Source organism: Vanellus vanellus, assembly GCF_965231255.1.
Source record: "Vanellus vanellus genome assembly, chromosome: 2".
NCBI lineage: Eukaryota > Metazoa > Chordata > Aves > Charadriiformes > Charadriidae > Vanellus > Vanellus vanellus.
This window is the reverse complement of record NC_138906.1, coordinates 10,825,088-10,839,455: the sequence shown is the minus strand read 5'-3', so window position 1 is coordinate 10,839,455 and position 14,368 is coordinate 10,825,088. Positions and strand designations below refer to the sequence as shown.

Sequence of the window (14,368 nt, the reverse complement as noted above, 5' to 3'; positions counted from 1 at the left end):
AAACTTCTTTACGGTTATGGTGACAGAGCACTGGCACAGGCTGCCCAGGGAGGTGGTGGAGTCCCCTTCTCTGGAGATTTTCAAGACCCGCCTGGATGCAGTCCTGAGTAATGTGCTCTGGGCAATCCTGCCTTAGCAGGGAAGTTGGACTAGATGATCTCTAGAGGTCCCTTCCAACTCTGAAAATTCTGTGATTCTGTGAAGATGGAAACTTGCCTTGCCTAGTTTTCAGTGCTACAGGTAGCAATGAGCAAAGTTTTGCAAACAGTGATAAAAAGTCTCTTAAGACCAGAGGGAAGAGGAGAATATACCTAATTGTACCACCACTGCTACTAACTGGGCAATCATACCACCCTACCCCCATCACTATGTGAGTTACAGGGGAGTAAGGTGCTCCTCAGGCAAGGTAACGTGAGAGGGCACTAAAATGAGAGCCAAGCCTGGACATAAAGGAGCAGAACTGCACACTTTATAAGATAACTGAGATCCGAAACGCAGGAAGGACTAACCTGGGCATCCCAGGAATAAACAGACCTGTGCAACTGGCACACAAAATGAGGGAAAAAACTGGAATGAATACATTCCTGTATAGGCAGAATAAAACAATGACATTCAATGTAGTAACAAGCTAATCCCACTACTCGATAGGCACTGGTTTGGTGGCACATATCTAGGAACGTTCCTGAAGAACAAGTGGGTACGAGTCACACATTTGAGATGTGGTTGGGAAAACAGGCAGTTTAGCACTTCCCTAATGATTCTTATACATTTTCCAGGTATCTGACTCTTCTTTTCAACAGAAGCATCGTTTTGGTGTGTTATTTCAACAAATACATACAGAGGGTCATGAGTCATTTCAGAAATTTGGGAAAAAAAAGCAATTGTCTGTAAAGGCAGCTGAGCTGACAGAGAAAAATGGAGCCTTGTGTCACCTGTAGAAGTAGGATTTACAGGTCCAAGAGCTGCCCACGGAGGTGGGCAGCCGGACTGAGCAGAGACTCAGCAAAACCTTGAAAAATAACTTTTTATCGTTTTGACACCTACACTCTCTGAGATCATTTATCTAAGATCAAAGTCTTGCCCAACCTTAGTTCAAAGAGCAGGCTGTGCACATCTCTAAAGGTGTGGAAAAACAACTGAATTTAAACCATCTTCGTAGTGGCAGCTTCCAGGCGAGGAGCAGGAACACTTACCTGTCCGTATTTTGCTTGTTTGTGATAGTGTCCCACTATCTTAAGATAAAACTATTTTGGTTTTAGTGTATCATTTTAATTATGCTGTTACTCAACTCACTGTGTGTTCTCTACCCGAATAATTTAATTTCCTTATGGGATACTGAAAGGGATTGAAAACACTTTGGGTCTCTGAGCCCAGGTATCTGCTCTGTAAAGAATCATTTTGCAATACATTTTATAAATCACGCCAGGTCTGTATTTAAACTACCTCTGTTTCTGTCCTCAGCTCTTCCACAGAAGTGTTGTAGGATGGTCAGGAATCTTTCTCCAACTTTCACAATACATTTATTCACAGCCACTCTTGGGCCAGCATCATCTGTTATCAGTTGTGGTGTCTCACACCCACCTGCATTTTTCCTGCCCTGACACATACTTCAAGTAACCATATAATCACGCAGCCTTCACCTTTGGCAGATGGATACGAAGACCTCACGTACGTGCCTGCTCATACATACGTGGCACCATGTCCAGGCTGTCCTGCAAGCACCGTAGCCACGTGAGCACGGCGCTACACCAGGCTGACAACCCCGTTTCACAGTGCTCAGTTAAGCAGTCACCTTTCAGTTAAAAATCCAGAAATAATCAGGCTGAAGGAAGGAATTAGGCTCAATGGCCACGGGCCCACATTTCTTAACTTCTGGACAAGTTTGGGCAGGTTCTAGGTAGTTCCAGGGAAGTTTATGCCCATGGTTCCCTCCTCTGGGGACTGTGTTTCCCAGGAGCTTCTCCCCGCAGGAAGCACAGGGCATAGCAGCCCAGCCACAAGCTTGCCAGCGCATTCCCAGTGCCATACGGATGCCCTCGGTAAGACGGGCTTCCTAACTAATTTAGAGCCTGCCTTCAGGTCTGCTAACTAATTAATGCTTTATCCTCCTCCTTCAAGCCTAACCCAGGGATCAGAGTCAAGAAGATATTTATGTACCAAATCCCGGTCTGCTCTAACTCTTCAGGGCACATTCTTGATCCGGAGCCGCTCCGTCCTGTGACGTGAGGCTGCTCACAGCACAGGCACAGCCCGGGGCAGACCAGCCCTACGCCGGTGTCACCTCTCCCTTCCTCCGCCTCTCCTGCTTTTCCAGAGCACGCACCATTTTCCCAACAAATAAAGAGCACTAATAGCTTAAAATTGGGTAGGTACTGGGGGAGGCTTCTCCCAGTGTACACAAAGTGTACTAAATGGGATGCAATTCAACGTGTTGGGTATTATCCAGTGTGAATGTTCCTTGCACGGCGAACGTGCAAGGTACACCCTCCTTACAGCGATGTTTCCAGTGAGAACAAACCCTCGTGTTCCAGTATCAGCCAGTTGACACAGGGACTGTATCGACCTGCTCATCGATTTAGCAAAAGGAGTAACTCGGTACGCTGGTGGGCGTTTTGTGAATGCAGACTCTCCCCCTTGTGCTTACAGCCTAAACTTTGAGGGAAACTAAACATGAACAACTGATGCCAGCTCCCGTCTACAGTACAGTGCAAGAGGACAAAGTATAAAGGAGAATTTTCTTTATTTTTAAATATTAGTAACACTGCACAAAACAAAAAGAAAGTGGTACTTAAGTGACAGAAAACCGGTACTCAGTCTTATTTCACATTAACCGTAATTTAAATACCCTAACAGAGTTCGTGTACGGTTATACGTTTGCATAGGGTTACGTTGGGTAACGTAAGCATTTGAAGCTAAACTGTTCAGATACCAGAGACACCAGAGTTTGTTACATCAAACCATGCTAGAATGCAGACTTGGTTTTTCTGTTTAGCTTCTTCCTTACACCATTACGTGCATTCCTACATCTTTTAAACATTAGGATGAGTGAGTTTCTCCGGGAGCGGTGGACTTTTCAATATTGCCAGGTTTAAGTCTGTTACATCAACAACGTATTGGCAAGAGGAAGACAAAAGAAACGAAACAAAACCATAAGCTGATAACTCCTACCTGGAGGTTAAAAAGAGGAGGCAACGTACTGACAAGAAACATGCAGGTAAATGCTTATGGCAACAGAAAGTCTCTGTACAAACTAAAATGTTAAAAGAAGCAATGTGTCATGCACATGAGACAAGTATGGGAAGCAAGGAAGTAATCTTGCCAGAAAATACATATTTTTAAATCAAAGACATCTTTTCAAGCTAAAAAAAAAAAAAAAAAAAAAAAAAAAATTAGTCCTGCAATAAAACCAATGCAAAATGCTCTCATACATAAAGGTGTAAGTTCTTTGCAGAAACAACTTGATAAAATCTTACACGGATGCTGAAAAAAATGGTTGTTATCTAAAACCTACTCAGCAGAAACAAAGAGCAGTTTTAAAGTAGCACTTAGATCATTTGTCTCTAGGTTCTGAAAATAAACTTTTAAAATAAGGAATGATTTCACTAAATGATTCATCGGGAGTCAACTATGCTTAAGGAAACCAGTAGGAGTGCTTACAGGAGACCATCATTACACTAAGTTTCTTAAAATCAGAGGATAAAACTTCATGATACGATTTAAAACGAGTGAACATTTTAATAGCAGGGACTTGCTGCCCAGCTTGGGAAAAAAAAATAACCACAGAAGTCACTTATTAAGCTTGCATAAATTACCCTATAAGAGCTCATGTCTCAATCCCATTCCCAATGACATGAGTGAATAGGACTCTTCTTTCAACGGGCCTGATATTGATGCTAGAGTGACCAAATAAACAGGCATTTGCACAACCCTTTATGTCCCACAACACAAATAAACAAACGCTAGACTAGAGTCATTTTAGTCCCAGGGAAGGAAGAGGTACGAAATTCTGTAACGCTTTCCAATCTTCAAACATAACACGCTTCTACCCAAGATCAGCCTCGTTCGAATTCCCTAACCTGACTGGCAAGAAAGCCACTCCGTGAAACTAAAAAGAATAACATAGTGCAATTTTAGTACAGTTTTAAACATGAGTCACTTCCTTGCTAGCAGTGTGAACAATCAAAAAATATACACAAAAGAGGTGTGCTCAAATGTAACATTAAGTTGTCATTATCATAAAGGTATTGGCATAGCAGAGAAGTCCATTTTAGTAACTCCCTTTGGTTGACTTCTTCTTCTTCTGTTCCTCTCTCTGCTTCTGCTTCCTCCTCTTGCTGCCTTCTTTGTGTCCTGAGGAAACATGGCTTGTAAAACACTATTCACAGCATTCATGGACTTTTTCCTCTAGCAAAAGCACATGTTCTCTGAATGGTTTAAGGAATCTTAAAGAAAAGGTCTGGCTTTCTAATGTGGGGGTTTTTTGGGTTTGTTTTTTTTTTTAAATGATCAGCTCTACTGAATCCCTTACACAGGACAGAAAGAAAACACTATCAATCTTTGAAGTTTGAAAAGATCTAGAGAACTTTCAAAAGACTTCAAAGCCATTCAGGAAAAGCTTCAAAACTAGAGCACATGCAAAACCAGAATCATTTTCAAAACGGAAGCAATAAGTAAGACTTACACAGCAGGAGCTATTTAAGTACTGGCATTTCCTGCTCGCAGTAGTCAGAGTTACCACGACATTTGCATTTCCATTTTAAGACGAGGGAGAGCTGAGAATCCCGAGTAAATAAGAAGGTGATCAGTGTTTACCAATATGCATTTTATATGCAGGTCATCAGCCTGCTCATGCTTGACTGTGCACCACAGGTTATATTCTACTGCCGCTCCCATAGTGCATGGAAGTATTAAGTTCAAGCAGCACTTATTTGCTACAGGTTCAGTAGGCACAAGCTTCCAGCCATGTGGTCATCAACCCAATGGATTTTTTTCCCCCCCAACAAAGATGCGTGAAAACCAGTTCTGGCTCTGCATCTCGTTCTTTCCTCCAAACTTGCAGTAAAACGCAGCTTGCTAGCAGACTTGCATGGACAGTGAACCGTGCAGAACCGACACCACATCTACCCAAGTGCACTTAAATCTAAACTCAAAGGTAGCACACATTTCCCTCAAATAATCCTTCTGTGATGCTTCGAGATAGCTTTTAGCTCAGCGGTGCTCTACCACTGGGAACCAGAACGGTCCAGTGAAGGGGGCCAAGCGGAGGAGCCCCCCAAGGCAGCTCAGAGGCAGGGCTGGGACTCAGAGGAACAGCCCAGGAAGGGCACAGCTCGGTCTGTCTGAAATCTCCCCCTTTCCCCCATTCTGCCTGCAGGCAGGCAGATGTGACCCTGAGGAAGCCATGTCACCATCGCACCCGGTTCTCCATCAATTTAGCACCAATAGCAACATTAAGAGGGGAAAAGAAAGTGGTGGGAGGTCAGAGGAGCACGAAGCCACGCTGTGGCTAATTAAGTTTGCTCCTAAATCAGAGTTCCTCCCAAGTGCAATTAGAGTTGTGCCCACAGCAGAACTGCAGTTCTTCGGTTTAAGTTTAAGACTTGGGGAGAACCACGAGACAGTCTTTGGGCTCAAATCACTTGAGACGTTATCGAAAGCTTGTGGGTGAGAGGAAATACACTCCCTTGTAGCAAAGGGAAACTGTTCTGAGGTTATCATTCTGGCTCCTACGCTGTACCAACAGCGTGACTTCATCTTTTGCAATCATCTGAGTCAAGAAGCAGGATATTTATTTAGAAATGCTGCCACAAGCGATTAGCCTGTGCAAAGTTAGAGTGGAAACCAGTTTTATTGTTTAAGGAAGAGCAAAACTGGCAGTGCTTTGCAGAATTGCAGATGACGCTGTGTTTTTCCCGCACTCTGCCAACCTCCTGTGCTACAGTCCTGTCCCCGGGGACCCTGCGTGAACGTCTCCTAACGAAGAACTCTATCCGTGAAGTTTACTTCAACGTCAGCCCCTCGGTCACCTATACATTGTCAAAAATAGAATCGTTGGCATTTAATTTACTGCCGTAGGGGACACATCCCAGAAGGGCTCAAGCAGCTCTGCTTTCCCACAGAGGCCAACGGAGGCGGAAGAGATGAGCTGACTCTTGAGAATCAGTCATCCGAAGGGTGTTATTCAAAGGATTCTTCCCTTTACTGGAGGGAAAAACAGCATCATATCAGCTGATCAGAACTAGTTCATGTAATAACTATGAAACGTTAACACAGATATTTGGGAAAGGATCATTAAACCCTAACAGGTTATTAGCTTCATAATTTTCTCATTTTTCATTCTCAAAACACTGTCAGTATTTCTAAAAGGCTTCCACATACAGGCATGATTGCTTTTGATACTACTATTTTATATCATAATACTTTTTATTTTTTTGCAAGTCCATTTTCTTCAGCTGTTTGGATTTTTGAAAGCAATTCTAGCAGCTCTCCTTAAAAATACTGAGTTAATGTAAATTATGACTTGAAATGAATGCCACGTAATTCATTGTCTTATAAATGAAACAACTCAAATGTTAAAATAATGTGGTATGAAGATATTTAGGCATTTGACAACACAGTCTCCTACCAGCCTCCGGAATGATAACGGTGAAAAGTGGAAATCTTTCAAGTGTTATCACTGACACACAGAAACAGATTGGCCAAAGTAGGAGATAACGCACAAATACAGCGTATTCCTCAAGAGAAAACTGCCAGGTCTTTTCTTTTTCGAGCCTGCTGTGATAAATAATTTCACTCTCGACCATTTCCTTTTCTACCCCCACCAAAGAAGAAAGGATGGGTCGAACTTTGCCAATCTGTTAGCGCCAGCGATGCTATGCTGGGTGATAATGGCCAAAAACCCGATCCAAACGAGTGAAGCAGCTCCTAGTAAAAATAAAGATCGCACGCTAAAGATGTAACCCTTTGGTGCTTATTTCACTCGAACACTTCAACCAGCAGTAATTAAAAGCATATTTAGCTGCCTTGGTTACAAGACTATCCCCAAAGTCACAAGAGCACAAAATCTGAATTAGAAAGCAGCAGCCCCGTTACCATCTGATTAATTTGCTGCGAACCCGTGTCCCGGGGAGTCACCACCATCACAAAGCAGTCGTAGAAACTTCCCATAGCTGCTGCCTGGCCAAACTGGCTTCAGCCAAACAGTTCTGGCCTTGGAGAAGGGCTTTTCGAATTTCCACCCTTACAAGCAATCGTTAGCCATCTAAACTCCAGAAGTGCATTACAGGGTGGAGGGAGAATAGGTTGCTGAGAGCTTGCCCGAGCTTTGACGTTTGGAAACCAGATTCACTCAGACGCAGATAGGTATCACCCTAACTTGGTATGTTCTTTCTTTTGTCAGCTGCCAGGAGCAGAGATGGACGAAGCAAGAATCCACACCATTTGGAACTACACCTGGTTTACAACCTGGATAATTCTTGTCTAAAACAAACGGCATTTGCTGACCCACTCTTTCCATTTCATCCCCTTCTCTTCTACTTCCAGGAGAACTATAAAGAGCACAGAAGCTATTCCAGCTTTCATAAAGCTGCTGAAGGCCGAGGCCAACTTCTAGCAACGCTTAGCAGCAAGGACTCAGCAAGGACCAAAACAAATTGAGAACCCTCTCTGCTGTGTCCCAGATCGACTTTCCTTCTGGCTTTCTACTTTCCTGCCATCTGCACCTCCCAAAGTCACGGGTTTCTTCAGTCACTGACTATGAAACCGGTCACATTCTTGGGCGGCAACTGCAAGGGAGGTGTGCACATGGAGCGATTGATCCAAAGGGACAAGTGTCCTGGGGAAAACACTCCTACCCAACCCATTCGTGGTATCCTACTTCTTCCTGCCCTGCCTGGCATCTGCCCGCTCTACCAGGATGCAGAGAGCAACCACGGGTCTGCTCCACCTTCCTCTGGCCAGCACAGGAGAGCGTAGGAGTCAGCAGAAGGAAACAAGGTGTTCGGTCACGACCAATGACTAACATGCAGCACTGCTGCTTCTTGACCCACATCAGTCAGTAATAAAGGCCATGGCCTGATTTTTACAGAAGACCTCCTGCAAAGGTGAAGACTTTGGAGGAACCGACTTCCACTTTCAGGCTCTGAAGCACTGAGGTTGGGGGTGGGAGGGATTCATGCTTTCTGCTCGAGTCCCAGAGAAAATGGTTTTCAAAATCTACTAACTTTTTGCTAAGATTGCGGCCGTTCTTTTGCCCTCCTTAAAAGCATGACAGCAGTCGTGGCTCCAGCACGCACACAGAGCTTTAACAGGGCCACAGGCTGCGTGCACGCTGGGTTTCGGAGTGCGCTTTCTAATTTTCTGCTCTTAGAAATCCCTCTCTAGTCAAAACAATAAACTGCTCTTTCAAAGGTAGCTAGCTCACTGCTGAGCTGCAGCCACCATCTGTTATTTTAGACTGACCACGCTTGCATACGCCAGTATAAAAATTCACCCCAGAACACAGCTTCAGTATAATTTCATACGTGTGACTCAATTTACAATTACAGCTTTACACTGCACTTTCACATTCCCTCCTTTCAGCCTGAGCCGCTGCCCAGCACACACCACAATCTGACCTACTCATTCTCTCACCGCATCCACAGCTCCTGCTCATGCCACAGAGCATCGCAGAGAGAGAACCCGCCTTTGCGCAAAGACCTGAGGTGACAAAACATCCCACCCCGTCTAGGTATGCCGCTCCACTATTTAATTATCCGCACTGCTAAATCCAAGGGGTGAGTTCTCCAGTTTTACTGGCCAACCCAGTGATCTAATTCCAACTTTGATGTTTTAGGGGACTGAAAAGCTTTAGCAACTTACTGGGGCCTTCCTTCATGCTTGCTCACCGTACTATTTTCGTTACCAATTCTGCCTAGAATTGCTACAAGAACATACCAAGCCAGATAAAACCTGCTTGCCTGCTATTAATTAAGGTAATACTATTACTGAATGGAGTCCAAGGTTTTACTCCCACACGGCAAGCAAAAGCTTGCAAGGCTCTGCAGCCTTGGAAGCCCTTCCCAAGGGGCTTCCAAGCCACCTTCTATGGGAAGCCAGCGGGCAATGGGATGCTCTCGTACTAGCAGACAAAAAAACCATGCGTGAAGGCAGCGCTCTCTGGCTAAGCCAGGGAGCAACCGGCCAGCCTCCGAATCCACCAGCCAACCTTCCCACCCTCTGCCCGCCGAGAGAGGACGGCTGTTACCCCGTCCCACTCGCACGCAGTTACGGCCAGAGGATGGGGAGCAAAGGGGGAGCGAACTCCCTCCCATCTCCGTACCTCCAGCGTGCCTCCCATATCAGATTTCCACAGAAAACAGTGGTTTTGCTTTCCTTTCTCTTTCCGTTACATGCCCAAATACAAGTCCGTGAGAGAATTATAAGGTAATTAGTTTGGATAACCAAGCACATCGAATTTACTAGTTAGTAATGTATAATTCAGGAAACCGTATGTTGGTAAAAAGAACGGGGACTGCATTAAAGATGTAATAAAGTACAAATAGCTCAACTTTCCAGCAGAGGAATTCATGCCAGGAAAGGATCAAGGTTAGTTAAGCCAGTTCTTCTAAAGTGGTTTCCTTTTTGGGGATGCCAGTGGGTGAAAATGGAGCACAAATGAATTATTAATGTTGTAAGTTTGAGGTTAATGCAAGCTATTTCATTCAAAAGGAAGAGCAAACCTTGCAATATTATCTCGCAAATAATGATCTTACATATCATGTATTTTTCAGTATTTTAACAATTAAACATTTCAACCATTCTTGCTAGATAAAGATCATAACTTTCAAATCCAGAGAAGCAGTTTTTTGAGGGTGATTACCACTACACCTACCATTAGTGGCTGTAACCCCCAGGTCTCTGCTGGCGTTAATACCACTTTGGTACAGCTTGGATATCACCAGTCAGCCATACCTCACACAATTGGGCAGTGCATTGCTTATAGTATCTGAATTCTTATTAAAAAATTACTTGGGTGGAGCTGTTTGGGATACGCAGTGACTTCAGAGCACAAGTTTTATTCTAACGGCTGTTACGAAACCAGGAACAGTATGAAACCCAGAGAAATTTCTACTCAAATGCAAAGCGCCAATGTTAGACGGAGAATCTAATTTAACTTTTTTTTTCTTTTTTTTTTTTTTATTATTAAAAACATACTGTAATGACTGGAAATCCTGACTAAGGAGAGGATTCATCTCGCCTCTGGATATCACTTGCTAATCTAAAGGAGTTGGCCAGCCTTTCTCCTTGGGTGCCGGAGAGAGGCGGCCACTTCCAGAGCGATCCCCAACACATAGTCAGGACGAAACCCGTTCCCTTTCCCTTCATTTAAATTTGCTAGGGACTTTCACATTAAAACTCAAAAAACCCCACTCTTAGAGCTGGCAACAGAAAACCATTTCACTGCAGGTGAATCATTAACAGCTGAGGAGTCGCTTGAGGTGCTCTAACTGGGACAACGTCTAAAACCGCCGCGCAGTCTCGCTGGAACGACTGGAGGTGGAACGGCGCCCGGCTTGAGGCCATGGAACTCAACTATTTTCCACTGCAGCGAGTGGGCTTTGGACCAAGGCAGAAAAAGATGCTATTCTTTCCCAACGCTGGCCCGTGGAAGCACGGCAGCTGTTGCAGTGATCAATGAGAAGCCAAGCGGGAGCCAAATAAGTGGTCTATATAATTACAGAGCTGCGCTGGTGAAGCCTGCTTGCTGGGCAAGGCAGTCGGCAGAGGTGAACACCCATGAAGGAGAACGGCGTTACTGGCCAGGGCTCGTGCACAAACTTCCCAGGGAGGGATTAAGACACTCACGTAGGTTTTTATGACTGACTCGACCACTCCTTCAGCAGCCCTGTCCATCAGAGGAACAGCAGGCAAAATATTTAAAGCAACAGTAAAATCTCAGTCTTACTGCAATCAAGTTTTCACCCTGAATCTTTTTTGGCAATTCACAATCTACTGGCAGGAAAGAGGATTTTGTGATTGCACAAATACTTCTGGAAATTCATTTTAATTGCAAACTTGTGCGTCTTGGAGTCTAAATAAATTCACAGCAAAAAAAGTCCTAGGCAATCTTAAAAATCGCTCCAAAAATTGCGAGGTGCATGTCAAGCTCAGATGCTCTTTGGAAACCATCACAAGTATTGTAATGATTGCAGAGTCTCCAAACACGGAGCCAAGCTTTTGTTTTGCTGGCTACAGACACAGGAGACAAAACCCGTAACCCTTGCCTGGGAGATTTCGGGACATCAGCCCAGAGGTTACATTCAGGCTTCTGTAGAGAAATTTTAAACTTTTGGATTTTTTTTTTTTTAAAGAAAAAAATTCAACTTAGTCATCCCTAAAGACGCAAAACTTGCAGCGACTGATCAGGAAGACGTTTGTCTGACTGTTTCTATTTTTTCAAGCTGTCCTCCCACATGATATCTTTAGGTCTTCTGTACAGAAGACGGCATTAGATCTAAAGGCTCATAAACGCAGCAGAAGTTGGTATAGCACTGGGAGTACGTGAGCGTGTGTTTTGGGGTACAGCGCACGTTTTTCGTGTGCTGCGCTTAGCCTGAGGAGCATCATAGGCTCACGCTTCCCAGCACTTCACCAAATTCGGCACTACTGAGAAGGGCCCTTGCTTCGGGCATCCAAGTAGAAAGACTTCTTCATGCTTCAGAAAAAACCTGTCCTGGCAGTCCTGGAAGATCTTTGACCACAGGTTCAAATTAAATCAAGTAGTTACGAGGACTTTGTTGTCCAAGATAGCCTCTGGACTACATTGCTGAAACATTATAGACAGGAAAGGTATCAAAGGACTAATTACTTCCAAAAATAACCAGGAGAATTGCCACGCTTCCGCATTCGCCTGAACAGTCTCGGCCCTCTCTACTAGAATTTAGGTGCCTAAAATTGCAGCTTCCAGAAATAATATCAAGTTGCTGAACTTCTCCTTCGGCAGGGAAGCGAAGCACAATTTAAGTAAATGAATGTGCAAAACCATTATGATTAGTTAATGTCTAAAAGGCCTTCACTTTTAAGAACAAAGAGCAGAGGCACTTCAGCAGCATAACAACATTCGCCCTGGATCCCTGAATATCCCCGGGGCATTTGTGAATTTAGACTAAATTGAAGAGCAGAGCTAACGCAGGATGGAGGCACACAAGCTGCCGTTTATTATCTACTGGGGAGCTAACATTAAGTCAAGACACAGCAACCACCTCTTGCTTGGCTTTTTGGTTTTGGCTTTTGACTAGCTGGTGGATCCTTTTCTGCGCATTTCTCATCAACATGCTTGTGCACACCTGATAAATAAAAAGGGGTCTCCAAGCTGCTTGTAACCCGGCTTCTATCTTGTTCTTCCACCTCATCGCTATTGTAATGATAGGCAAATTTGGGGGAACTGGCAGCCTTGTGAGACTTCAGCAGGCGCGGGTTGGTGGGCTGGAAAGGCAGAGCGTGTTGTCCTCTCCGTCTGCACTCCTCCGCAAAGGCTTCTTCATCTGCCTCACCTGAAAAAGCAAAAAGTGCAACAAAAGTGAGCTCCACCCAAAATGCTTAAATTTAGCCTGAAGAAAAAAACCCCAAACTGGGCTGGAAATTGGGCGTCACAAAAACTACTGCCTTGGCTGTGGTTAGTTCACGGATACTCCTGTCTATCTGCAGATCGTGGAGTGTCCACAGCAGAAAGCTCCATCAGTGGCCTCTCACCAGACCAGAGCCACCCAAAAAAGTCAGCTGGGTGTGACAGCTCTGGGGCCACGGGTTCCTTTTTCCCAAAAGGCAGGGGAGCGACCCAGGCACATGGCCCTGGACGATATTTCTGTCCCCTGCAGAGCATGTCATCTCGTCCCACCTCAACCTGGGCTGTCTGCCTAGGAAGGGCTGGCCCCGCTTCAAGGAAAAGCTACGGGGAAAGGAGGGATAAATACCCCAGCTGGCTACAGGGATGGTGGGAGAGAAACAAAGCCAACGTGGGTTCAGAGGGGCCGCATGTTGGACATCCACAGCTGGAAGGATGGTAGAGAAGCGTGAGGATCACACGAAGATGGGAAATGAGGTTGAATATGGAAGAGGTAAGCACAGTCCAGGGGCAAGGCAGGCACGCACAGCAAAGACGAATGAACACAATGGAAATAAAAACCCAATGTTTGCAAAAATTAACATGAAAGATGAGGTGTTCCAGTCATACTCATGCTATTTTGCAGATGACACTTTCCTTTGCTGCAGAAACTGTAACTACCAATGCTGCGAAGTAGAGAAATCAGCTACCGTAACACAGAGAAACACCAGTAAAACCACACATTGAAAGGCAAACAGTAAGATAACAAATAAAAAAGCCAAAAACATTCAACGGGGAAAATAAGACGGAAAAAAAAAAGTGAGAAGAAAGGTGTGTACCACATTTGTCTCTTAAAGACTTTTTAAAGTTTCATTAGTTCAATTACTTAAGTACTTTTAATAGAGCTGATGAAATATGGCGTCGTTTTATTTGCATCAAAAGTGGTGTGTCACATTCTGGAAGTTTTTCCCGGGATGTGCCCAGCATCAGCTGCTTCGGGAGGGGCGTGTGCCCGCAGCTAATGCGTGTGCTCTTAGGTCATGGCTGGAAAATGCTTTGAAGATGGAAAAAGCACCACGTATGCAGTAAGGAACAAGAGCGGTAATACCCAGCTCGTCGTGTGCACCAAAGCACCGACACTTTCAAACAGAACAGGTTGCGTTGTCTTTACCTTGGAATCGTACACGGGGAGATGCTTCCGAGGGCATGAGGAAGAGGAGGCAAGGTATGTTTAAAAAGTCATTTCACAGTGCAACGCGGCACCCGAGGCCTCGCAGGAGAAGAGGACTCCAAGACATGCCTCACACCTCCCCGCCGTGTGTGGGCATCACGCGGGGGACCCCTTTTCCCAGGCTGAGACACCCCCATTGCCCCCGCATGACGCTCACGCTTTGTTACCCTGCAGTCTCCCGCCCTTCGGAAGGCACAAGCAAACAAGACAAAACACACAAGCGATGATAACACCAAGGACGGCTTTTTCCCCCCCCCCTCACACGGGGTACTGTGCTTCAGCTACGAGAGGCGGCGGGGAAGGAAAAGCTCAGAAAACTCCAGATGCGGAATTGCTGGCAATTCCCCTAAGAGGCTACAGGATTTTACAAGCTATAGCAACAGTACTGAAGCATGTATCAGTCGCACGATAGCAGGGCTATAAAGGTGAAGCCTATAAAATGTCAGGAGTAAAAAAAAAAAAAAAAAAAAAGCACAGGAAACCCACGTACACCAGTCGCACATACAAAAAACAGTCAAGAGAGTTCATTTCCTCACAAATTATAGTGCAGCAGA

General features: G+C 44.8%; 1 protein-coding gene across 3 annotated transcripts in view; it reads right to left on the bottom strand.

The window, feature by feature from the left end:
• Positions 1 to 2,725: 2,725 nt before the first annotated feature.
• The window catches only part of DNAJB6 (DnaJ heat shock protein family (Hsp40) member B6), a 63,827-nt gene continuing 52,184 nt past the window's right edge, over positions 2,726 to 14,368 (bottom strand). For 2 of the 3 annotated variants that reach the window (XM_082479338.1, XM_082479339.1), the window contains one exon: positions 12,081 to 12,533. In XM_082479338.1, coding sequence (XP_082335464.1) covers positions 12,220 to 12,533 — 314 coding nt within the window. In that variant the 3' untranslated portion in view covers positions 12,081 to 12,219. Of the gene's footprint in view, positions 4,351 to 12,080; positions 12,534 to 14,368 lie in introns of those variants that run through there. The other variant, XM_082479340.1, reaches the window with a different exon arrangement.